Source organism: Oryctolagus cuniculus, chromosome 1 (genome assembly GCF_964237555.1).
Source record: "Oryctolagus cuniculus chromosome 1, mOryCun1.1, whole genome shotgun sequence".
Lineage (NCBI taxonomy): Eukaryota > Metazoa > Chordata > Mammalia > Lagomorpha > Leporidae > Oryctolagus > Oryctolagus cuniculus.
Window position 1 is genome coordinate 51,870,630 of NC_091432.1, and position 26,581 is coordinate 51,897,210.

General features: G+C 43.1%; 1 protein-coding gene across 2 annotated transcripts in view; it reads left to right on the forward strand.

The window, feature by feature from the left end:
• Window positions 1-1,407: 1,407 nt before the first annotated feature.
• Window positions 1,408-26,581, forward strand: part of RRAS2 (RAS related 2) — an 86,932-nt gene continuing 61,758 nt past the window's right edge. The window contains exon 1 of one of the 2 annotated variants that reach the window (XM_051851741.2): window positions 1,408-1,654. In XM_051851741.2, coding sequence (XP_051707701.1) covers window positions 1,547-1,654 — 108 coding nt within the window. In that variant the 5' untranslated portion in view covers window positions 1,408-1,546. Of the gene's footprint in view, window positions 1,655-1,927; window positions 2,091-26,581 lie in introns of those variants that run through there. The other variant, XM_070073155.1, reaches the window with a different exon arrangement.

A 26,581-nucleotide genomic window follows, 5' to 3' on the forward strand; every position in this document is an offset into this window, starting at 1 on the left:
CAGGACTGGAATCGAGGCACTCCAGTATGGGACATGGGCGTCTTCACCACTGTCTCAACTGCTATGTCAAATGCTCCTCCTCCCTTTCCTTATTTTAGAGAAAAGAGAACTGAGGCATAGAAGTTTGTAATGTCATACCATTATAGAATAGGTAGGATTTGATCCAGATAGTCTGCCCCAGAATGCACAGTCTAAATTACTGTTATACCCTGCCTCTCCCTAGAGCTGCAATCCTTGCTGCACTTGCTGCACTGCCATACACACAGATAAGGACTTTTTATTCGCAATCACTGGAGTGTAAACCCTTCTGAGACATTTGAAATTACGTGACACAGTCCTTTCCTCTTTAACTCTGAATTCTGCCTGTTTTCCTTTTCTTGGAATGTTTGTCTTCCACTTATTCATCTGCCCATATCATTTATCTTCAGACCTTTTAGGAAGCTTTCCCTGACCACCCGCCCCTGGGATGAGTGTTTTTCTGTTGGTCCCAATATCACATGATGCTTATGTGGTTGTAATCCTTTGTCATCCTGCCTTATAATTTGCCTGTTGTCTTGCTGACTCCTCCACTGGACTAGAAGTTCCCTGAGGGCAGGAACAAAATCTTGTGAATGGACACAGCTCTAGCACGGCGCAGACTGCCTGGTACCTAGCATATGTAGAGGCAGAATCTCACACGTTTCTCACACACACCCAGAGCTCCCAGGACACTCTCCTGACACATATGCAATCTGCATAATCACTCTCTTCCCCACAAGCTCCATCACTGTGGCTTATTCCCCACGCGCAGTCCCTGTCACATTCCTCACACTGTCAGCACCACTAGCCCATCACACACTCAATCACTGTGACAGCTCTCATCCTCAATCACTGTCACATACTGTTTTCACACTAGTATGGTTGCCATCTGTACTCTTAGGATACTTGCGCTCCTGCAAATTGAGTTAATATGACAACAGCTCTATTTTTCACTCGGTCGCATAATGTATTTCTCATCCACACAGTCCCTGACATACACAATTGCACTTACACACGATCTTGCTGTCTCCTTCCCCCTCCCACACTTTCAAGCACACACCCAGCGGCTAGGGACCAGAGACGTACGTCCGTGTGGGGTCTGAAGCCTTGGTCAGCTCCGGAATCTCAGCCACGGAGGGCGCGGCTCCGCCCCTCCCGGCCCCGCCCCCTCATACATATGCAGCACCTCGGTCTAGCGGCCCGGCCCCCAGACGGCCATTTGTAGCGGCGCTGGAGGCTGCGTTCGCCAGGCGCTGCGAAGACGCGTAGAGGAGCGCGCCCCCCGGCCGCTGCCGCCCCTGGCCCTTGCGGTCACCCGCTTCTCCGCGCCTCGGGCGGGACCCGGCCAGCCCTGGGCGCCGCGCCTCCGAGAAGACCAGCCCTCGCGGCAGCTCCCAACACCCAGGACCCCCGCCCGGCCGCTCGCCTGCAGCCCGCCGGCCGCACACGTCCCCGGAGCCGGGCCTAAGGCGGGCGGGCGGCGGCAGCGGCGGCTCGGCGCGGCCGGGCTGGGCTCGGCGGCGTCCCCATGGCCGCGGCCGGCTGGCGGGACGGCTCCGGCCAGGAGAAGTACCGGCTCGTGGTGGTCGGCGGAGGCGGCGTGGGCAAGTCGGCGCTCACCATCCAGTTTATCCAGGTGCCTAGAGCGGGCCTGCCGGGGGCGCCGGGGCGGCGGCGGGCGGGGGCCAGCGCTACCTGTGGCCGGGCGGCTGCCGCGACCCCGCCCCGGAGGCGCCGCGCAGGCCGGGGGCGGGCGCGGGGCCGGCGCTGCGCTCCTGCCCGCCCGGCGCCCGGCTCGCCGTCCCGGGAGTCGGGCTTCTCAGGAATGTGGCCGGGAGGGCGGAGCTGCCGGGGTGGGAAGCGCCGATCCACCTTATCGCTCTGGCCGAGGCCGGAGCCCTCCGAGAGAGGCAGTGCCGCCGCGCCGGGCTTCCTGCCCTGGGGACCCGGAGCCCGGCGCGCCGCTTTGCCAGCCGCGCTCGGTGAGCTCGCGGTGGCGACTTGGCCGCGGGCTCCGCGTGGTCTGCGGGCTTTCTCCGCCCGCGCTGAGCAGGAGCTGCCCGCTTCCAGCGGTGTGTTTTTCTTTTGTGTGCGCTTTTCCTACGAGTCGTGTCTTAGGTGGTGAATCCGGGTGGGAGTGTGTGATAACGCCCTGGGGGGATGGTGGTTCGGAGGAAGTTAAAAATGTTCCTTGAGAGGGGTGAGACTATTTCCTAGGAATGCCTGGTGCCTTCCTGCTTCTCCCCGTGCCAAGGTGAAGTTTGGGGTGGGTCAGGCTGGGGGTAACCGAGTCGTGGGTTCTGTACCCTGACCACCGTCTCGCCCACCTCCGCTCCTTTCTGGTTGCCAGAGGGTTGTGGTAGAGAGAAGGGAGGTGGAATTCTTCGTTCTTAGAATTTGCTCTTGGGAAGAGGTTTGCGTGGTCTTTGAGAGAAGACCCAGATATCTTTCTGCTTTTGTCACCCTAAAAGGTGTGGCTTATGCTGGGAGGGAAGGAAGGTACCCTGTTCTGTCTGGTAACAAAAGTATTTTTTTTTAAACCGTATCAGCAGTACTGATGGTGAAATATTTTTTTCTGCCTCCCATTTCACCCATTTGTTACTAACCGGGTGTTGGAATCGCTTGTTTCATTTCGGTTAAGGCTTATTGTGCCGTTACAATGCAGAGTAGTGTAACATAAATGGGATGCTCCCCTCCCACAGTGAGTAGATGAGCAGTAATTGCTGCTGTACTGTTCCACGGGGTGGGACACGGCTAAAACGCCTGCATCCAGGAAAAGAGCACATTTAGGTGCTGAACATTACAGTATGTTCATTAGTGGGTTAAAAAAAAATCACGAGGTGAGATTGGTTTAATTTCAGCAGGCTGCCGACCCAGAGATGCTTCAGGTTGCTGTTTCCCTGGGTGGGGGAAGAGGCTGGGAGGAACTGATGGCAAAACATTTAGCAAAAAATTTACAGCTAACCCTTTCTTTGGGGGCTGGTGAGATGGTTAGTGGGGAGGTGAGAAGGTTGGGTTGAGGAGTGAGGATAAGCCTGGATTCCAGTATTGATTAGTAGTGTTACCTAAAAGACTTAAACCGATAATATTTAAACCAGTATTTCTTTGGGGGAGGGGCCATCCGAATGTATTTGATCCCTAAGTTAATTATTTAATGGTATTGGAACTTTTTGTTTTTGGGAAATAGTATTAGAAACCATTAAGAGAACAGTAATTGCTGCCTTCCTAGTGGTTTTCTAGAATTCACTTGTGAAAGAATGGGTAGTACAGTACCTGGATGCTACAGATATCAAAGGTGTAAACAAAGAAATAATACATGGAAAGTTGGGGGGACTCCAGAAGGCTCATGGAAAAATTGAAATAAAAGGGTTATTTTTGTACAAAAAATTTTGAAATCTGTACATTTTTTTTCATCATATGCATTTCCATGAGGCTTTGAGGCATCCAAACTTGAGTCTGTGCCTCCTGCTTCCTTGTTTATTGGCTGTGAGAACACTGCAACAATATGTAGGCTCTCTGAACCTTAATTTTTTGGCCAGTGGAATGGGCTCATTACACATTCTTTAGAACTTGTAAATTGTGAAAGGGATCTTAGGTTAGTATGTATCTAGGGCATGCTATACATGCAGTAATTAACATTTAATGCTTGTATGTGTGTATTTTTAGAATGTGTTTAAATGTAGATGGAATTCAGAACTGGGGAAAAGTTGGTGTGGGAAAGACTGATAAAAGTACCACGTCGGCTTGATGGTGGGGAGGATGGAAATGTCCTGTGTGAGTGGAGTGTGGAGTAGTGCTAGCTCAGAGCGGGCAGGCAGGCAGGCAGGCAGGCAGACTGGGGAGTGGGCTGGACAGGTGACTTAGGACCCTGCAGGTCAGAAAGGGAGGCAGGAAGCAGGCTACCTGGATGGAGTCCCAGCTCTGAAGCTTGGTGCCTGGGTAATCTTAGGCAGTCTCTGTACCTTAGTTTTCCCAACGTGTAAGCTGGGGAAATAACTCTTTGAATTAAATGAATTAACGTGTGTCAAAGGCTTCAGGGGCTGGTAACTTTTTTTCTTCCAAGGGCTTTTTGGATGTTTATGACATCTTTCAAGGGCCATACACAATGATCAACTTAAAAAGTAGCCTGCTGTAGATTCAATGAAACCCACGTACAGTTTTCTTGGCAGAGCCAGACCAGATGATTTCGTGGGTCTGCAGGCTTAGAACAGTGACTTAAAACAGTGTCTAGTACATAATGAGGCTATGTACCTTATGTGTTAGCTTTAGATGTAGAGCTAATATGACTGTTTATCATCTACACTTAATAGAACCTCTTTATGATTCCTGGGGAGTCAAAATTCATTCTGTGATTGTCTAGAGTACTAACTGGAAGAAGAGATAGCAGAATAATCATTTTAATAAGAGGAGGTCAGTTCTATATGTAGGAGATTGGAGAGCATAAATTGGTCCTATTTATTTTTTAAGACTCCCAAAAACTACACTATTTTTGTAACTTTCAAAATATATTTTCTGTTACATAATCTTGAACAGGAAAAGTATAATAATAAGTTTGAGCGTGGAGAATTTAAAGATAACTTTGCCCTTAGCCTTGACTTTCTTTGACCTTAGATTTAGTTCACTTTCTATGCATATAAGGGGCTGCAAAACTAGGAAAGAAAGGTAATAAAATGAGGTACTTTTTCTTCTTAAAAAGAATATAGCAAATTATGAAATGTGAAGTTTCATGTTATTAAGCATGTATGTCTACATGATCTTGTTTCTGTGCTCATTTTTTTTTTTTTTTTAAGTTCTACTGATGAATAGAGCACAAAAACAGCGAGTAGACTCCAGTTAGGAAGTGATTCTCACTTTGTCCTGGATGAGCCGAAAAGAGATCCTTGAATGCTGGGGCTTAGGTCTCCCTGCCCAGGTGATCTGGTCCTTTCTTAATCCACTCTAATCAATTGAGGGCTTCAGTTTTTTTCTTCGTAGAGTGTGGGGTTTCTTAGCTTCTCTAAGCCTTGCAAAAGGAGAGTAGTAGTAGCACCCTTACGATTTTCAGAGTAAAGAGAATAATGCACACAAATCATTCGGCACAGTGCCATCTGCAGAGTAAGTAAGTGATAGCTGCCACCGGAGTTTCTTTGCTGCCATTACTTTTGTATCTTGGTGTGCTTCCAAAACAAAATTTGATATTTACTTGTTTTTCCTTAAAGCATAATCTGCTCTACTTTAAGTCTCCACCACCCTCCCCTTCCTGCTCCCACCACATACTCTCCTCATTTCTGTGTGGCGTTTGGGTGTTAGGTGTTGATTTCATTTTGAGTTGGGGAAACTTCTTTTTGTCAGTTGGAGTTGATTTTAAGAAATAATGGGGTAGCCATTGAGGGTTTGGGTCACTGCTTTGTCTGGCACCCCTGAAAAGAGACCATACATGTTTTACAAATGTAAAGAGGGAAAGAATTTCCAGTTTCTGTTCTTTTGGCATCTTAAGTTTTCAATTCATTTAGCAGTTTGTCAGATGTCGAGTTATGTTGGGGGAGGGAGTTAGCTGATTTCTCTCATCTTGACTCTTAGTCTTAAAACTATTCTTGGGGCCGGATTGTGGCACACTAGGTTAATCCTCGGCCTGCGGCGCTGGCATCCCATATGGGTGCTGGTTCTAGTCCTGGTCGCTCCTCTTCCAGTCCAGCTCTCTGCTGTGGCCTGGGATAGCAGTAGAAGATGGTTCAAGTGCTTGGGCCCTGCACCCGCATGGGAGACCAGGAAGATTGTTTGTTCTTTGTGCGTGCTTGTATGTTTATGCTGGGATGGGAAGCTGTAGGAGTCTAGTAGAGGACTCTTCTGTTGAGTAGATCAAGAATGCTTTCTCTTGGTAGAAGACAGGCTGTTAGCTACTGGGATGGGATTTTTTTTTTCCTTTTTGAAAGATTGATTTATTTTATTTGTAAGATAGGGTTACAGAAAGGTAGAAAGAGAGAGAGAGAAAGAGACTGAGAGAGAGAGCTGGGCCTATCTGAAGCCAGGAGCCAGGAGCTTCTCTCCAGGTCTCCCACATGGGTGCAGGGGCCCAAGGACTTGGGCATCTTCTACTGCTTTCCCAGGCCATAGAAGAGAGCTGGATCAGAAGTGGAGCAGCTGGGTCTGGAAGTGCGCGTGCCCTTATGGGATGCCAGCACTGTGGCGTAGTGGATAAAGTCACCACCTGCAGTGCTGGCATCCCATAAGGGCGCGTGCGCTTCCAGACCCAGCTGCTCCACTTCCAATCCAGCTCTCTGCTGTGGCCTGGGAGAGCAGTGGAAAATAGCCCGGGTTGTTGGGCCTCTGCATGTGTGTGGGGGCACCTGGAGGAGGCTGCTGGCTCCTGGCTTCGTATCGGCCCAGCTCTGGCTGTTGTGGCCAGTTGGGGAGTGAACCAGCAGATGGAGGACCTCTCTCTCTCTCTCTCTCTCTCTGTGCCTCTCCTCTCTCTGTGTAGCACTGACTTTCAAGTAAATAAAACATCTTTAAAAAAAAAGAAAAAGACATATAACATATAAAGGAAAAGACTGGAAATGGGACCTTTCATTTAAAAACAAAAGACCTAATTAGACTGAATTGCTTGATGTTTTATAAATTATACTTTATTTTAGTTCTTTATAAAAGACATGAGGTCCTTTATTATACAGCATTAAAAGACATTAAATTGTAGTTTTTTTTTTTTTTAAAGATTTACTCATTTATTTGAAAGGCAAAGTTACAGAGAGACAGAGGTAGACAGGAAGTCTTCCATCTGCTGGTTCACTCTGCAAATGGCCACAGTGGCCAGAGCTGTCATGATCTAAAGCCAGGAGTTTCCTCTTGGTTTTCCCACGTGGGTGCAGGGGCCCAAGGACCTGAGCCATCTTTCACTGCGTTCTCAGGCCATAGCAGAGAGCTGGATCAGAAGTGGGAGCAGCCAGGGCTTGAGCTGGTGACCCTATGGGATGCCGGCACTGCAGATGGCGACTTTACCTGCTATAATATAGTGCCACAGTGCTGGCCTCTAAATCATAGTTTAAAATTATAGTCAGTTTATTGTTGGTGTATATTAGTAGTTTAAAATTGCCTCATGAGGATTTTTTTCCCTAGAAGAAAGAAATGATGTAGCCTTGGTGTAGTATAAGAATGTTAGGAGATGTAAAGTGGATGTTGATATGACTATATACATGCTTACTTTTTGACTCAGTACCCTCGAATCTAGGAATTTGCTGTGAAGATAGTCTTCCATAAACATGAAAATACACACGCACAAGATTGTAATGTTATTTGTAATTACAAAAATTAGAAGCAACCTGTACGATAGCACAATAGCTTAATAAAACATACTGCATTCACCCAATGGAATATTATGCAGTTGTAAAAAAGAATGAGAAAGGTTCAGCAGTGGAGTGTTTTTCAAGATATATTGTTCAGTTAAGACAGTAAAATACTCAAGTGTCTATGTATAGTATACTGCCTTTTGTATAAGAAAAGTAGATAAGAAAATATATACACAAATAAAACTTTAAAGAAAAGGGGGCAGGTGTTACAGCACAGCTGCTTGGGACACCCACATCCCATATCAGAGTGCCTGAGTTTGAGTCGTGGCTCCACTTCCAATCCAACTTCCTGCTAATGTGTACCCTAGGAGGCAGCAGATGATGGCTCAAGTTATGGGTCCCTGCTTTCCACATGGGAGACCCCACTGGAGCTCTGGCCTCCTGGCTTTGGCCTGAGCCAGCCCTGACTGTTGCAGGTATTTGGGGAGTGAACCTGTGGATGTAAAATCAATTTCTTCCTTTCATTTACTTTCTCTCTCTCTCTCTCTCTCTCTGAAATCAATACAAATAAAACTTTTTAAAAAAAGTGTGTTCCTTGGAGCAAAAACAAAACACCAGAAGGGTAAATGAGAGATCGGTGAGATTAGTTATCTAGAGAGTTTTGGTAGGATTGCGGGCAGTGACCCTTCTGAGGATCTCTGACTTTGGAACTATGTTAATGTTTCACGTACTCACTATATAAATAGAAAACCCTGCAATAAAATCAGCTGATGAAGAAAAAAACACCTTAAGGTGGAATACAAACAACAAATGAACTGAACCTAATTTCAAATGAATAATATAACCGTAGTGAGGCGGTGAAAGAAAAAACTAACTTAGGTAACTTTTTTTTAAAAAAAATATTTAATTGACAGGTAGAGTTAAAGAGGGAGAGACAGAGATCCTCCATTTACTGGTTTACTCCCAAATGGCCACAATGGTCAGGGCTGGGCCAGGCCGAACCCAGGATCCAGGAACTTCAGCTGGGTTTTCCCTGTGGGTGCAGGGACCCAAGCACTTACTTGGTCCATCTTCCACTGTTTTCCCAAGCGCATTAGCAGGGAGCTAGATCAGAAGTGGAGCAGCTGGGACTCACACTGGCTCCCATATGGGTGGGATATCAGCATGGCAGGCGGAGTCTTTATCTGCTGCACCACAGCTCCGGCCCCATAACTTTAGGTAATTTTTGAACCTAGTATTTGGACTATGCCCTCAGGATAATTACAAAAAGAATCTGAAAGAAACACTGAACTCTAGTTAGTAGATTTTTCTTTTTGACACAGAGGTATGTGTTTGCAGTTGTCCACACTATGATTTAGCAAATAAATATATTGAGGGGTAAAGGTTAGAATGAACTCTGATGTTTGCTTGGAATTGAAAATATTGGCAAAAGCACATGGTTTAAAGTATATAGATATATTAAGTATATAGATATAGAAATATAGTTTATGGGTGGACACGTGCACATATCTATACTATACATCTTTTTCCAGCTGTGTGTCTGTTGAGAGGAGCTGAAAATCTTGGTTTCCTTATTTTTTTAAATAGGTTTATTTATTTATTTGAAAGGCAAAGAGAGAGGGAGAAGCGGAGAGAGATATCTTCCATCTGATGATTCACTCCCCAAATGGTTGCAGTGGCTGGAGCTGGGCTGATCTGAATCCAGGAGTTAAGAGCTTTGTCTGGATCTCCCACGTTGGTGTAGAAGCCTATGCACTTGACCATCTTCTGCTGTTTTCCCAGGCACATTAGCAGGGAGCTGGATCAGAAGTGAAATAGCTGGGACTCTTAACTGGTGTATGGGATGCTGGTGCCACAGGTGGTGGCTTTACCCACTGCGCCACAGTGCAGGCACCCAAAATCTTGGTTTCTAAATACCAGTCTCTACTAGGAGGAAATGACTATTCCAGGACTCAGGTAGGAATAAGCTGAGCTTGGAGCATTTTTTTTTTTTTTAAAGATTTATTTTATTTATTTGAAAGACAGAGTTACAGAGAGAGGTAGAGACAGAGAGAGAGGTCTTCCATCCGTTAGTTCACTCCCCAGATGGCTGCAACGGCTGGAGCTGCGCAGATCCGAAGGCAGGAGCTTCTTCTGGATCTCCCACGTGGGTGCAGGAGACCAAGGACTTGGGCCATCCTCTACTGCTTTCCCAGGCCACAGCAGAGAGCTGGATTGGAAAAGGAGCAGCTGGGACTAGAACCAGTGCACATATGGGATGCTGGCGCTTCAGGCCAGGGCTTTAACTCGCTATGCCACAGCGCCGGCCCCATTTTTTTTTTTTTAAATTTGATTATTTATTTCAGAGAGTGATAGAGGGACAGTGTGTGTGTTGGGGGGTGGAGTTGGAGAGAGGGAAAAGATCTTCCATCCACTTGTTCACTCCTGAATACACAGCTTGGCCTGGATCAGGCTGAAGACAGGAGCCAATAACTGCATTTAGGTCTTCTACATGAGTGGCAGGAGCACAGGCACTCAACCATCATTGGGCATCTCCTGGGTGTATTAGCAAGAAGCTCAATCAGAAATAGTAATTAGGACCCTACCTGGCACTCTGATGTGGGATGTGGGCGTCCTAAGCAATGGCTCACCCACTGCATCACAACTCCTGCCCCACTTGCAGCATCTCGTAGGGCCAAAAAATGAGAAAGTGCTGACGAAGTGATGAGTACATGCCAGACAGCTGTAGGAACCCACCTGGAACTCCCATTGGCTTATATTGAGGTAAATAAGGCAATAATTGATTGTTGCCCATAAGTAATCAATAATGCCGTAGTGAGAAATAAATGCAAAATTCTCTATGTAGAAGTCTGACTAATGAACAAACAGGAAAATCACCATTTGCAGTCATAACAGTTGCTTCAAGTAAGAATCATAAGTGGATGTTCAAACTAGGTGAAAGTTTGAGAATATTTGGATGTTAAAATAGTCTCAAAGTGTCTTCCCATATATTGCTAATTATCAAGGGGAAAATAACGTTCCTGGGGAGAAGACTGTCCGTCACACCTTGACCACCCAGTCGGTGTCTGATGTTGCTTTAGGCAGTGGTAATGAGCAGAGTTTGTTTTGTTTGCTTAACAATGGAATACTTTCTCTGAGAAATATGTTTTGAGGCGATTTCTGCTTTCTTTGTTTATGGAAACACTGTCCCATTTGAGGTCAGGTAGTTACGCTAATAAGATCTAGTCTTTATAATCACCTTAGCTAGGTATTGAACAAAATTCAGGCTAAAGCAACCAGTTAAGATGTAAAGGAGACCGACTTTCTCTTAGAAGAAAAAAGTCATTTAATTTTGTAGCCAGGTGTTTTGAGAGAGACAGATTGATAAATTTAGTTTACGCCAGTACGAATTTTGGCCATGAACTCAGTCAGCAAGCGTATCTTGTGAACAGGACACTTCAAAAAGTCTGTGGAAAATGGAATTTAAAAATAAATTTTGGTGCAGATTTCTTTTACAAGTTTGGTTGAAAGGCAAAATTAGAGGGAGAGGCTGAGAGAGTTGGATCTGTTGGTTCATTTCCCAAATAACCTGTAATAGCCAGGACTGGGCCAGGCCAAAGCCAGGAGCCAGGAACTCCATTCAAGTCTCCCAAACTGGGTGGCAGGGACCTAAGAACTTGGACCATCATCTGCTGCTTTCCCGGGCAAATTAGCAGGAAGCTATGTTAAAAGCAGAGTAGCAGCCAGGACTCCTGCTGGCACTCTGATGGGGGATGTAAAATCTACTGGTTATTGTATGCTCCGTCTCATAGTTACCATTTTTTGTAGTAAACACACTTAACATCTACTCAATATTTTTTAAGAATACAATATTTTAATTATTTTATTAAATTATTTAAATTATTTTAAAATTTTAATTATTCAAATTATTTTTATATTATAGTTACCATGTTGTACAAACAGTTTTTATTTTGAATTGTGATGCAAAGATCACTACTTTCAAGTCCTTTTGCCTGAGTAGATGTGTAAGGTTACAGTTAGTTATGCATGATAAATGATGATTTGGTTGGATATCAAGTGTTCTGTCATATGTTTTTGCATTAAAACAAAATACAAATAGTGCTTGTATTTTAGAAGTACTGCTTTATTTATCTGGCTGGCTTCAAGTTTCTGTCCTGTAGAAATAATTTTTCTTTTTGCATGCTTGCGGCATTCCCTTATCATTGGAAGCAGAAACATTTATCAGGGTATGACTGGGAGGTTTTCTTGGTTCATTAGTTTTCCTAGGAGAGTGATGAAGCACTCTCAGTTTCTGGAGGATTTTCTTCTCCATTTTTCTACTAATTTTCTCATTTATCTTTTGGAGTGTACTTTATTTGTGCATTGGCTCTTTGTAGTCTTCATATCATGTTTTAAATCAATCATCACAAAAGGACAAGATACGCCCCATTCTAGGACCATTTGTCAGATTTGCCTTTTCTATCACTGTTGAAATTTTCTGAATGTCAGATAATGACCAGCTCCACAGCCGATTTAATGCCCTTGATATCGCGATCTGATATTAAATAGTGACAGTGTTCTCATATTAAGACTACAAAAGTAGTATGTTTTTTGAAAGCTTGATATGGTTTAATGAAACAACTTTTTTAGGGTAGGTTTCTTTGTGTAGAAGACAATAAATATTTTGTTTCTGTTGCTGACGCACTGTCCTTAGGTGTTTTTGCTACTGGAAGTGAAGAACTGGTCATCCTTTGAATTGCCTTGGGTTACTGAGACTTGCATTGTGTTTTGATGCTGAAGAGCAAGTTGATACTGGAAGCTTCAGTTTCTTTTGGAGACCTATAACTAGCAGGATTTCAACAAACGAAAAATTCTGTTGAAATTTCTAAGACAGCCAGATAGGGTTTTGGCTGAGAGATACGGTTTTAGAAAATTAGAGATGGTTAGAAGGATGAGTTTTAATCCTTCACGTCTCAACTTTGTGCTGAGGCAAGTGGAAGAGGCTCTGGAGGCAGGTATGTGATTGTTAACTTGTAAAATACAAATCAAGACAAAGGTTTTTCTTGCTGTGCATGTAGAAATTGGAGTGGCTTTGAAGCAAAAGGATTCTGCCTCGACTCTAACAACTTTTAATGGCAACACTTACTATCGATTTTTAAAAGTTGTTCCAAGAACATGAGTGTAGAAAGATATTTATAGCTATAAGGTGCAGAGTTTCACACAAATTCAGTAAAATTAAATTTGATTTTTTTAAAAAAATCTTACATATTCTTTGCTTTTTCACACTTATTTAATGTGAATCTACATTTCATTATTACATTTCTCACATTATATTACATTTCTCACAAAAACTAAATTTTTTCTTTGCATTTCTCTTTTTGTTTTCTTTTATTAATTATTAGGCATTCAAACTCAGGATGATTAAATCTTTGCCCCTTTTATCATTAAATAATATCACTCCTATGTGTGTTTTACTTTGGATTTCATCTTGTAACTTTAATATTGCCCATCCTGCTTGACTTCATTGTATATAATCCCTCTCACCCTCTTTTGGTCATTTGTATCAAGCTTGTGTAGATGATATGTGATATGATGGTTAAAAAATTAAAAATGAGAGGGCCCATTGTTGTGGCATGCAGTGGGTTAAGCTGAAGCTTGGAAGTGCTGATTTGAGCCCTGGCTACTCTGCTTCTGATCCAGCTCCTTGCTAATGTACCTGGGAAGGCAGCGGAGGATGCCCAGGTACCTGGACCCCTGCCATTCATGTGGGAGAGCAGGATGGCGTTCCTGGCTCCTGGCTTTGGCCTGGCCCAGACCTGACTGTTGCAGGCATTTGGGGAGTGAACCAGCAGGGGGAAGCCACCTCTCTCTAGCTCTCCCACTATCTCTCTGTTGCTCTGCCTTTTAATAAATAAAAACCTGAGAGTCTCATCTAGTAGGGAAGTTAAGCAATTGGATTATTATATTGGAATCTAGACAAATTTGTTTTTATCCTTATCATTCTGTTTTACTTTATTACTTTACTCCCCTCCCTGCACCCTGCATTAAGAGTGTTGTGATAATTTCAGTAGTAGAGGTTGCTTCAGAGGAATTGCTCCTGTAGCTTTACCTACTTATGTGTAATGGAAATTAGCACTACAGCTGCCATAGGTTTTTTTTTTTTTGTCATTTTTAGAAGGTCCGGTACCCAGATGAATTCATACTGTTCATATAATGAAGTGACAGTTCACATGTCAAGATTTAAAATTTAATTCAGCCACTACAGGACAATATGGCCTTGGTTACATCATGTTAACTTTTCTGGGTTCAATTTTCATTTCTCACATGTGGATTTTGGCTTAGCTAATGATTCTGTGTCTGGTTCACAGTTGTTTTATATGTTAATTTTTTAAAGATTTGTTTATTTATTTGAAAGAGTTACACACAAAGAGAAGGAGAGGCAGAGAGAGAGAGGTCTTCCATCCGATGGTTCACTCCCCAATTGGCCGCAACAGCTGGAGCTGCGCTGATCCGGAGCCAAGAGCCAGGAGCCAGGAGCTTCTTCCGGGTCTCCCACGTGGGTGCAGGGGCCCAAGTACTTGGGCCATCTTCTGGTGCTTTCCCAGGCACATTAGCAGGGATCTGAGTCGGAAGTGGAGCAGCTAGGACTTGAACCGGCATCTGTATGGGGTGCTGCTAGATTTAACTGCTTTGTCACAGCGCTGGCCCTGGAATCTTGAGTATTAGAAGTTCTTGCACTTGCTTCATAGCTTTCAGTTTTATCTAATACAGTCTTTAGAGATGATCCTTGTTTTACTTTCTCTGTGGAAATTCTGACTCAGGAAATGTGACAGTAAGAGTTCGTTCTTTTGTCCAGCTTCTTGGTGGGTTTTCTCCTAATGCTTTGTTTTTGGTTAAATGACAACATGTGGTTGATATTACAACAGTCAGCAGTTTATTAGCTGAGGTGAAATGAATAGTAAGTAGGCCGGCCAGTCTAACTGCAAAGGAAGATTTGCACTGGATATCTTATTTAAGTCTGAACAGTCATGTGGGAAACGTATGCTGCTATTAACTTTAGAACTTTGTCCCTTACATCTCTGATATTAAGATATGTCAGCTAAATAAAGTAGGAAACATTGCCTTATGTATGTGTGCACTCTTAGGTGCCTATGTGCAAGTGGTTAAACTAAAAAAGGAGTAAATTTAAAGTTGGAGAGGGATTTCTGTTTTTTTTTTTTTTTTTTTTGAATAAAGAAATGGAAAAAAATGTAAAACAATGTAAGTCTGTTAATTTAATGAAAACTTACAGATTATAATAGCTTACTTAGGCGCTACATGAATTATTATTTTCAGATATTGGTGTAGAAATTCTATGCCAACAACTTGGTTTAAATGAACTACTTTTTAATTATCAAAAGATTTATTGTTAAGAATTTCTTATCATTATGATAAGCATTTTTCATTCAGTTAAAAGTTTAGAATGGGATAGGAATGGTGAGGTTGTGTATTAGAAATTCAAATTTCATCAGATGTTGGGAATGTTATTTTCTTACCATTATAAAGTTTGAAAGGTTCTGTGATCATAATTTTAGTAGGTGTGAAAATAGTGTGGAATGCGTTGCCTTTTATTTTATTATTTTTAACACCTTGTCTTTTAGGATATTAGATTGTGATGCTAAGTTTTTAATTTTACATTTAAAGATAGAATCTGTTTTGTTTGCTTGTTTTCCCCTGCTTCCTCAAGTCACTGCAAATTGTGTATTGAGTTTAGATTTCTTTGCAGGAGACAGTTTCAGGAAGAAGCTATTGGCTGAGCTTAGGCAGATGAAGTTGTCGGACATGGGTTACTGTAGTTTGTGGTTTTGATGAACAGTACATGGTGCACAGCTGTTGCTCCCACAGCTTTGTTTCCAGCTGTCTTGCTGGCCTGTCACAGAATACCCCACATTCCTTTTTTTTTTTTTTTTTAAATAGAACCTTTTGCAACATTCTATACTTTCATTAAAGTGGATCCTGGTATTTTCTTCATTTTTATGTCTGTCAGTAGCTATTTGCTTAGAATAACCCCAAAGAGATTATGTCTAGTAGACTTAAGCCTTGTTGAATTTATAATTATTTGTGTGAATAAATGTTGCAGTTGTGAAGTATTTACAGGAGACAAGTATTTAACAATGACAAGTACCAGATTATAATGATATCCTCCAAAGATGTGGCTGATGTCTGGAAAATGAAATCTTCTAATTTCTTACTTTAACCTTTACTTTGTATTAGTAAACTTCCATAGAATTTCAAAATGAAAAGTCATAATATTGTGTTTTTAAAAAAATTTATTTAATTTGTACAAGTTTCATGTATTTCATATATTTAATTTAGGAACATAGTGAATATTGTGTTTTATAGCCTTTATAGAACTTACATAGGCTTTTGTTTTTGTTGGAGTGGTTGGTTGGTTGGACTTTAATATATTTTTCTATCCTATATGGTAACTAAATTGTACTACAAAGGGTTTTAAGTTTTGACTTTTTAATTAGAGGCAGGTGCCTCTGAAGAATACATTGAATTAGTAATGACTAATATGGAGCATTTAACAAGTTACTTTAATAATGATATCATCATAGAAGTTTTTAATTTACTTTTCAATAACAGGTTCATGAAGTGTTTTCCATTTAGTTGAAGCATTGGGGTTGAATAGAGAGTGAAGTTTTGTTGAACGCACCCCCTTACTTCCCTGTCTGCACTGTCCTGTGGTTCAGGATCTGTTTCTCAGTACTTCCATTCTGGCTATCGCTCTTTCCCCATCAGCCCCCAGACTTGCTGGGTGTACTGAAAGTCTGCTGTCACACTGATCCCATATCTACTTGGCAGTCCTGCTTTCACACAGAACATTTGAACTCTGTTTGGATAAACATGGTCTGTTCGTACTTGGCCATAATCTGTGTGAAGTGTACATCCACGTCTTTTCTGAGGCTGTGTCCTCTTACCCTGTCACTTCCTGGTATCTTCCAAACTATGGTACATATTTTCTCCAGGGAGCCTTCGCTGAGGGATTATCCAGTGTTACTAGGGGCTCCTCTTGTGTGCTCCTCATTAGTATCCTGTGCATTTTTTTCTGAATCTTTGGAGAATAAACTGAAGAAATCATGCCCTTTCAGTATTTTTTTTACCTAAAGAAATCTTTCACACAGAAAGTCTTTCATACAACCTTCATCTAGTTCTCAGGATCAGGTAATTAAACACCATTATTTAATTTACATTATTTAAATGTTACTAGTTCTAAAGTCTTTTACAGCAATTTTTTTCTCTCTAAAAAATTATTTATTTGAAGGATTTACACAGAGATATGGGGGCAGAGAGAGAGAAGTCTTTAATCTGCTGGCTCATTCCACGACTGGCTGCAACAACCAGGGCAGAGCCAGGCCGAAGCCAGGAGCCAGGAACTCCATCCAGGTCTCCCTTGTGGCTGCAGGGGCCCAAGCACTTGCACCGTCTTCCTCTGCTTTTCCCAGGCCATTAGCAGGAGCTGCATCAGAAGTGGAGCTGGGAAGGAACCTGTACCCATGTGGGATGCTGGCGTTGTAAGCTGTAGCTTTACCTGCTATTCCACAATGCTGCCGCTGCCTTCTCCCCCAAATTTTTTTCAACCCAGGACCACGTGTTCTGTTTATTGTTTGTCATATCTTTCTAGTTGTGATGTTATTTGTAAAATATATCATGATTTGATTTTGTTTGATGTTTTATTCAAATCAAATTGGGTATATGGTAGAAATATCAGAGGTTCATGTGTCCTCTGGTACATTCTATTAAAGATACACATATTGTCTTTTTGTGCCAATCTGATGATATGAAATCGGATTACTTAATTAACCACTAAAACAATACTGTTGCCTTTGTAATTAGCAAATGTCTTGGGGCAGGCTTGGCATAGTAGTTGTCATGGCTTGGGATGCCCGTATTTCATATCAGAATGCCTAGCTCAAGTCCTGGCTCCCCTGCGCCTGAATCAGTTTCCTGCTAACGCACACTCTGGGAGGCAGCAGATGATGGCTCAAGAACTTGGTTCTTGTAGCAGAGCTACAGAGAGGCAGAGGCAGAGAGAGACAGAGAAGAAGGTCTTCTATCCACTGATTCAGTCCCCAGATGGCAGCAGTCGTTGGAGCTGCAGCCAGCGGTGGCTTCTGGGTCTCCCATGTAGGTGCAAGGGCCCAAACACTTGTGCCATCTTACGCTGCTTTCCCAGGCCATAGCAGAGAGCTGGATCGGAAGTGGAGCAGCTGGGACTCGAACTGCCGCTCACCTGGGAGACCCAGATTGAGTTCTGGGCTCCTGGCTTCAGCCTGGCCCAGGCCTAGCTGTTGTAGGCATTTGAGGAGTGAAGTAGTACGTGGAAAACGGTTCTCTGTCTTTCAGAAAAAAAATGAAAATTAAAAACAAAACAAAAAACCAGTGTGTAGAGATGGAGACCAGGTTAATAACTACTTATTTTTTAGCTTTTGGGGTTGTGTCTCTTTTTTCTTTTTCTCTGTAGTCCCCTTTCTTATTTCCTTAACGTATTTGTTTGCTGTCCCTAATGTACATCTTGTGACATGAATTTGTTTTTTATATCCTCATATTTTTTCATGTCAGAAAATATTTGTGTAATGTTCTTCTAGGGAAAAAAGCCCCCAGTTTTATTTTGCTTTCTTTATTCAGTAAAATGATCGATGCTTTCTTGGTCCATGTTTCATCATCTGTGAAATGAAGGGGCTGAAATAGATTCTACATAGGAACCTTTCAGATTCCAAAGTACTGGCGGAAATGAATTCCATTGTTTTGTCCTTTTTTCCCTTAAGGTTTTAAAAAGTGATCTTTATTCTTTTTATACAGTTTGTAAGTATTTTGTTGCCTGAGCATTTAATAGAACTGTCCTCACGTTGACTGTGGGCATGACATTCTTCACACTAGATCATGCCTTTTCTCAAGCTGGGAGATGGAATGTTAGTCTCGTTGGGCTGGTGGAATTGGAAGACTCATTTCTTTTTTTTGTTTGTTTTTAAGATTTATTTGTTTATTTGAAAGTCAGAGTTAAACAAAGAGAGAAGGAGAGGCAGACAGAGAGAGGTCTTCCATCCACTGGTTCACTCCCCAGATGGCCACAATGGCCAGAGCTGCGCAAATCTGAAGCCAGGGGCCAGAAGCCTCCTCCAGGTCTTCCCAGGCAGGTGCAGGGCCCAAGGACTTCAGCCACCTTCTGCTTTCCCAGACTGTAGCAGAGAATTGGATTGGAAGTGGAGGAGCTGAGACTTGAACTGGTGCCCATAATGAGATGCCAGCATGGCAGGCTGTGGCTTTACCCACTACACCACAGCACCGGCCCCATTCTTTTTTTTAAGATTTATTTATTTATTTGAAAGGCAGAGAGAGAGAGGTCTTCCATCCGCTGGTTCACTCCCCAGTTGGCTGCAACTACCGGAGCTGCACCCATCCAAAGCTAGGGGCTTCTTTGGGGTCTCCCACACAGGTGCAGAGGCCCAAGGATTTGGGCCATCTTCTGCTGCTTTCCTGGGCCATAGCAGAGAGCTGGATTGGAAGTGGAGCAGCCGGGACTCGAACTGGCACCCATATGGGATGCCGGCACTGCAGGCAGAAGCTCTACCCGCTAGGCCACAACACTGGCCCTTACCCATTTTCATAATAGTCTAACAATAAATCTATAAATCTGTCCTTTTTTGGAGTTTTTTTTTTTTAATATATATATATATATTTGACAGAGTTATAGACAGAGAGAGACAGACAGAGAGAAGGGTCTTCCTTCCATTGGTTCACTCCCCAAATGGCAGCTATGGCCGGCACTGTGCCGATCCGAAGCCAGGAGCCAGGTACTTCCTCCTGGTCTCCTATGCCGGTGCAGGGACCCAAACACTTGGGTCATTCTCCACTGCCCTCCCGGGCCACAGCAGAGAGCTGGACTGGAAGAGGAGCAACCGGGACTAGAACCCAGTGCCCATATGGGATACTGGTGCCACAGGTAGAGGATTAACCAAGTGAGCCACGGCACTGGCCCCCGCCCCCCTTTTTTAAAGATTTATTTATTTGAAAGGCAGAGCTACAGAGAGGCAGAGGCAGAGAGAGACAGAGAAGAAGGTCTTCTATCCACTGATTCAGTCCCCAGATGGCCGCAGTCGTCGGAGCTGCAGCCAGCGGTGGCTTCTGGGTCTCCTATGTAGGTGCAAGGGCCCAAACACTTGTGCCATCTTACGCTGCTTTCCCAGGCCATAGCAGAGAGCTGGATCGGAAGTGGAGCAGCTGGGACTCGAACTGGCATTCATATGGGATGCTGGCGCTGCAGGGCAAGGCTTTAACTCTGCGCCACAGCACAGGCCCCACAGTTTTTAATCATCATTAATCATTTAATTATCATTTAATCATCATTTCTAGGGAAGTCAGAGTCTTGATTCATTATAGAATTTGGAACAAATTACTTAGAAGTTAGTTATTGTAGAAGTTAGTTGTTACATTATAAACAGACTGAAAGTATCAAGTGCTGTTTCAACACTGTTAGTATAGGTGAGCATCCTCATCTGAGAATGGGTGTTGAAACACTCAAATATGGAATTGTTCGAACAGCATATTCAGCATATTGGCTCAAAAAGTTTTGTATTTTTTTTTTTTAATTTTTTTGACAGGCAGAGTGGACAGTGAGAAGAGAGAGACAGAGAGAAAGGTCTTCCTTTGCTGCTGGTTCACCCTCCAATGGCTGCCGCGGCTGGCGCACTGCGCTGATCCGAAGCCAGGAACCAGGTGCTTATCCTGGTCTCCCATGGGGTGCAGGGCCCAAGCACTTGGGCCATCCTCCACTGCACTCCCAGGCCACAGCAGAGAGCTGGCCTGGAAGAGGGGCAACCGGGACAGAATCCGGCGCCCCGACCGGGATTAGAACCCGGTGCGCCGGCGCCGCAAGGCGGAGGATTAGCCTAGTGAGCCGCGGCGCCGGCCAAAAGTTTTGTATTTAAAAGCATTTCTTTTTTTTAAAGATTTATTTGTTTTATTTGAAAGCTAGAGTTACAGCGAGGCAGAGGCAGAATGAGAGAGAGGTCTTCCATCCACTGGTTCACTCCCCAGGTGGCTGCAATGGCCAGAGCTGAGCCAGTCTGAAGCCAGGAGCCAGGAGCTTCTTCCGGGTCTCCCAAGGACTTGGACCATCTTCCACTGCTTTCCCAGCAGAGAGCTGGATTGAAAGTGGAGCAATCAGCCCATGTGGGATGCTGTCACTGTAGGTAGTGGCTTTACCCTCTAAGAGTGCAAGCCCCTTGAAGCATATCAAAAACTTTTTCTCTTAATTTGATTTTGTTTTCTCCTTTTCCTTTCCTTTGTTTCAAAATTTGTTTCTTTATTTGAAAGGCAGAGTGGGAGAAAAGAAGTGGAGGGATTGAGGGAGGGGCAGATAGAGAAGGAGAGAGATTTTCGTGCTGGTTCACTCTCACTCTCTGAATGGCTGCAAAGGCTGGCGCTGGGCCAGGCCAAAGGCTTGAACCTGGAACTCCATCCAGGTCTCCCACTTGGGTGGCAGGGGCCGAAGTACTTGGACCATCTTCTGTCACTTTTCCCAGGAGCATTAGCAGGGAGCTGGATCATCAGTGGAGCAACTGGGACTTGAACTGGTGTTTTGATGCGGGATGCTGGATGATGATGGCTTTACACACTGAGCCACAGCACCAGGCCCCAGATTTTGCATTTTCAGATGAGAGATGATCAACTGGTGAAGTCTGTGCAAACATGCCAAGATCTAAAAGAAATCTCAAAACACTTCTGGCCCCTAACATTTAGAATAAGGATACTCAACCTGTACTTTTAAGTGCTTTAGTAAAAGCATTGGGTTCCTTAATGAGTTACAAAATAATTTGGGTACATATAACTTTAAAATAATCTTTCTTAAGGATTTTTGTAGTAATTGGCATTTGCCTTTTATGATACTGGATGCATATGTGATTTTCTTTTTTTTTTAGTTTTCAGAGAATTTTTTGCATTCATGATTTCACTTTATGTCCATAACAACCCTTTATGATTGAAAAGTAGCACAGTGGGGCCTGTGTTGTGGCGTAATGGGTTAACCCACTGCCTGAAATGCTGGTATCCCATATGGGAACAAGTCCTGTCTGTTCTTGAACAAGTCCTGTCTGTTCTACTTTTGATTCAGCTCCCTGCTAATGCTCCTGGGAAAGCAGTGGAAGTTGGTCTGAGTGCTTGGGCCCCTGCACCCATGTGGGAGACCTGGATGAAGCTCCTGGCTCCCGGCTTTGGACTGGCTCAGCTCTGGCCATTGTGGCCATTTGGGGAGTGAACCAGTGGGTAAACATCTGTTTCTGTAACTATGCCTTTCAAATAAGTAAAGAAAACAAAAACAAACAAACAAAAAAACCAAAAAAACCAAAAACCAAAAAACAAAAAAAAACGGAGCTCAATATGGTTATCAACATATTCATTCCACAGGTGAAGAAATGTAGGTTTAGGAAGAGGAAATAAGCCCCAAGTCCTATAGCAAGTAAACAGTAAAACTGACATTTTTAAGCTGATTTTCCTAGCTTCTAAATATAGCTTGCTTCTTGGTTATGTACTAGTTAAAGTTAAATTGCAGCAAAAATGCCAGCATTTTCTAGAGAGGAGCCGAGAACAGTGATATATACTTTTCTGCATGAAATTCTGTTTGAATGTGACTGTTTTAAGTATGAGTCTGGGGAAGAGGCCGTAAGAGTCGTTCCACCAAAAGCACACTTGATGACCCAGTGTGCTTCTGCTACTAGCTGCTAATGATGGCTTCTGGTGTAAGGTAGTATGGGGCAAAGAAATGTGGCTGCATCCTTCCTTCCTCTAAAATAGAGCTTAAGAAGACTGATTTGTCTATACTGCAAACACATTCATTCTGCAAACACCAGTGTTGTAAACACCAAGTCTGGGATATTGATTCCCTCTTGGGATGGGGGAATGAGGAAACGCACTATGATTATGGCTGGCAGGGGGTAGGGGGGAGAGGGTGAAGGGCGAGGTGGGATGCAGAAATCTTCCATCATATTACTAATATTTCCTATGTTGGGAAGTAGGTAGGCATAGTGTTTGCATTTTTCTTTATAACATCAGAGGTATTATATAGTTAAGAAGAGAAATTACTTTGAATTGACTTAAGTATGTAGTTAAATGGAAACTTCATTTGATGTTAAGATATCATGACTTGAGGCCGGCGCCGCGGCTCACTAGGCTAATCCTCCGCCTTGCGGCGCCAGCACACCGGGTTCTAGTCCCGGTCGGGGTGCCGGATTCTGTCCCGGTTGCCCCTCAGGGAGTGCAGTGGAGGATGGCCCAAGTCTTTGGGACCTGCACCCGCATGGGAGACCAGGAGAAGTACCTGGCTCCTGCCATTGGATCAGCGCGGTGCGCCGGCTGCAGCGCGCCGGCCGCGGCGGCCATTGGAGGGTGAACCAACGGCAAAAGGAAGACCTTTCTTTCTGTCTCTCTCTCTCTCACTGTCCACTCTGCCTGTCAAAAAAAAAAAAAAAAAAAAAAAAAAAAAAAAAAAAAAGAGATATCATGATTTGGTTGACAGAGACAAGTATGTTCTATAGGGGTTTTTCTTCAGGGTGGCAAACTATTTTCTTTCCTCCTTGTCTGCTCAGACAGCAAATAAAACCTGAGTACAATTCTTCTTACAGTAATAAATTTGTATTTGAGTTTGTGGGTGAAGCTGTTTGATGTGAACGTGTGTATAAGGGTATGTGTTGTGATTTGCTTCTGAAATGACTATACGCGGTTTCTGAAGATTACTTTAAAGCACAGTGCCTGATTTCATCTTGGTGGTTACAGGAACTGATGATTAATTTTGCCTTAATTTCCTGTGTGAAGAAATGATGCCTTTAACTTTTCCCGGCACAAATTCTTAACACTTTTTGTAGGTGTGCAAAATGAATGCTCACATAATGTGGTTTTAGGTAGGTGTGGGTAAAGGTGAAAAGAAAACTTGGAGTATCATGTGCTTCGCTTGTGCTCAGAGTCATGCGTGCTGTTGACTTTTTTGCTCATGAAATGTACTCATTTATAAAATGGATAATTGTTGCACTGAGAACACTTTCATCAGAGTTGAATTTGGGGGGAAGAGTAGGATTACTTACTTATTTACAAAATACGTTTTTGGTTGTTTTGTGAATGAAAGGAGTCTTTATTTCCAAATTTGGATGAGCATAGAATTAGAAAAGAATGTTGTAGTGGTTGACGTCTGAAGGCTTGGCTTTTATTTGGGTACTTCTGTTTTTTAGAGATGGAATGAGAGGGAGAAAAGGAATTCTGTGTTCTTCCAATAAGGATGTGAAAGTACTTGTATTTGCAAGTTGAGTATCCCTTATTCGAAAAGCGGTTCCGAGTTTTTCAGGTCTTGGAATATGTGTATAGACTTCACTGGTTAAGCATCTCTAATTGGAAAATCAAAGCATTTTTTGAGTGTTGACATGCTGCTTTAAAGAGTTTCAGATTTCTTAGGATTTTGGATTTCCTTAATAAGTATAATCACCTTGTATATTTAAAAGTTGTCAATTTTCTCAATAAGTTGATGAGAACAAGTGGTTTAAGGGCATCTTTGGATGTACATATTATAATATAATATATATATATTTTAAAATATTTATTTATTTGAAAGCCGGAGTTACACAGAGGCAGAGAGAGAGAGAGAGAGAGGGGGGGGGGGGTCTTCCATCCACTGGATCACTCCCCAGTTGGTCGCAATGGCCAGAGGTGCACTGATGCAAAGCCAGGAGCCAGGAGCCAGGAGCTTCTTCCAGGTCTCCCATGGGGATGCAGGGGCCCAAGAGCTTGGGCCATCTTCCACTGCATTCCCAGGCCATAGCAGAGAGCTGGATAGGAAGTGGAGCAGCCAGAACTGGCGCTCATATGGGATGCCAGTCACTGCAGGCAGCAGTTTTACCTGCTATGCCACAGTGCCCGCCCTTATAATGCATATTTAAGAGGAAGTGGGGTGGAATGGGTAAGAGGTGGGTTTGGGAAGGAGGAATAAATGTTCTTTAGAGGCTTGAATTATCTCCTTTTTGGGGGGGATACTTAGGAATCAACTCAAGGTGTAAATTGGGGTCCTTTGGTTTTGGATGGATTCTCATTGTGATCTTAAAGGCCCACTCTTTGGTATTGGTTTTTGAGAACTTGGAAAAGTATTTTTTTTTTTTCCTGTGGTTTAATATTGTAGGGATTCTTCCTTTTAACTGGTGTCATCTCAAAAGCAGGGCACTTCTCATTCCGCTGGCAGGTAGAAGCTATGGTTCAGTAAGACTTTGAATAGAATTTCGGAAATGTTCCCCAGGTGGTGCCTCCTAACCTTTTTGTACAAAGGAATCTTTGGGCAGTCTGGTAAAGCCTAGCCTTTATTTCAAATATATAAAATACAATATATGGTTATAACATAAGCAATTACATTTGGAAACCAGCCAGCATATTAAAAACAATTCTTTCTAGCTCATTGAGTGTAAATGTTAATCTGACTTTTCGGCAACAAGTATTATGTGAAAATATCTGCTTTCTGATGGCAGAAGCACAGGTGCTGCTGCAGTGTTGTGTTGAAAGCAATGTAAATTTCAGCTAGACCTGTCAGAAGACAGAATTACCAGAAATGTAAAGATTTAATTGGCTTTTATTTTTTATTCTAAGGTTGGGTAACATTTCATTCTGTAAAATGGAGCTAAGCAGAGGTGGTTGACTAGAGCTAGGCAGAGGAGGGCTGAAGAAAGCAGAAACAGAACAAGAGATGGATTGGTTACTTCAGAGTAACTTCCCCTGTAGAGTTCAAAGCAGAGGAGACTGCTTATCCTGCATGCAGAAACTGTCCTTTCGGGACATTTGGCTATTTGTTATCTCTTGCCTGGTTTCTTGGTAGGTCAGATAAACAACTTAATTTCTGCTTGATGGTGTAGAACTTTTGGTTTGGTGTAGGAGCTTAGTCCAAACCAATGGTCTTCTAAACATTTTATTTAACAGAGGTTAGTGAAAAAAAAATTTTTTTTCTCCCCATGTATTGCTGTTTTAATCGTAAGAAGCCCTTTCTAATGTGGTGCGTGGGAAAAGGATGTCAGGATTTGGAGCCGGATGACTTTGGAATTAAGTCCCATTTTCACTGCTTTCCAGTATCTGCATCCTTATACAGCCTTTATTTCCTAACCAATACGATGAGAACAGGAATAGTACTTAGAGGGTTTTAGATTTTTTATGGTGCTTTAGCTGTTATATTAGATGTGTATAGCTTCTCAGAGTCTCCTGGTATTTTTTATCTGTTTGAAGGATTGAAGGCTTACCTCCTTTTATTATGCCTCTGTACCCTTGTCATTTATAATTTTTTTTTATTTTTAAAAAAACTTGCTTGTTTGGAGGGCAGGTGGACACATAGAGATGGAGAGAGAGGGAAAGTGCTGCAAGCTCCTGTCTGCTGGTTCACTCTCCTGATGTCTGAAATGGTCTTGGGCTGATTGGATGCCGGGAGCTGGAAACTGAATCCAGGTCTTTCACATTGGTGGTAGACACCCAACTACTTGAGCCCTCACCACTGCTTTGCAGGGTTTGCTTTAGCAAGAAGCTGGAATCAAAAGCTGGAGCCAGGAACTGAATCCAGACACTCTAATGTCTCATGTCTCTATGCCCAAAGCCTCTCGTGTAACTATTTTAAATACTCCCTCTACAAAAATTTTTTTTCTTTTTGAGATAACATTTTTAGTTCGCATTTTCACTAAAGGTTTAATGCTCCACCAGATGTCTACATAAGTTTAGAACCATAGCAGGCAATATTTATTTATTTATTTATTGACAGGCAGAGTTAGACAGTGAGAGAAAGAGAGACAGAGAGAAAGGTCTTCCTTTTCCGTTGGTTCACTCCCCAAATGGCCGCTATGGCCGGCGCTGCACCCATCCGAAGCCAGGAGCCAGGTGCTTCTCCTGGTCTCCCATGCTGGTGCAGGGCCCAAGCACTTGGGCCATCCTCCACTGCACCCCCCGGGCCACAGCAGAGAGCTGGACTGGAAGAGGAGCAACCAGGACAGAATCTGGCACCCCCACCGTGACTAGAACCTGGTGTGCCTGCGCTGCAGGCAGAGGATTAGCCTATTGAGCTGAGGCAATAGCAGCCAATATTATAATTTTCCTTCAATTGTTAATTAAGTATACCATGGAAAACTCAAGAGAAGGAAATTCTATCATATTTACCTAGTTTTTAACTGTGTTTATACTTCATGATGTTTCAAGCTTCCTTCTTTTCTTGTTTCTTATCTGTTTAAAGAACTTTAGCTATTTATTTTAGGGGGAGTCTGCTGGCAACAAAATTCTCT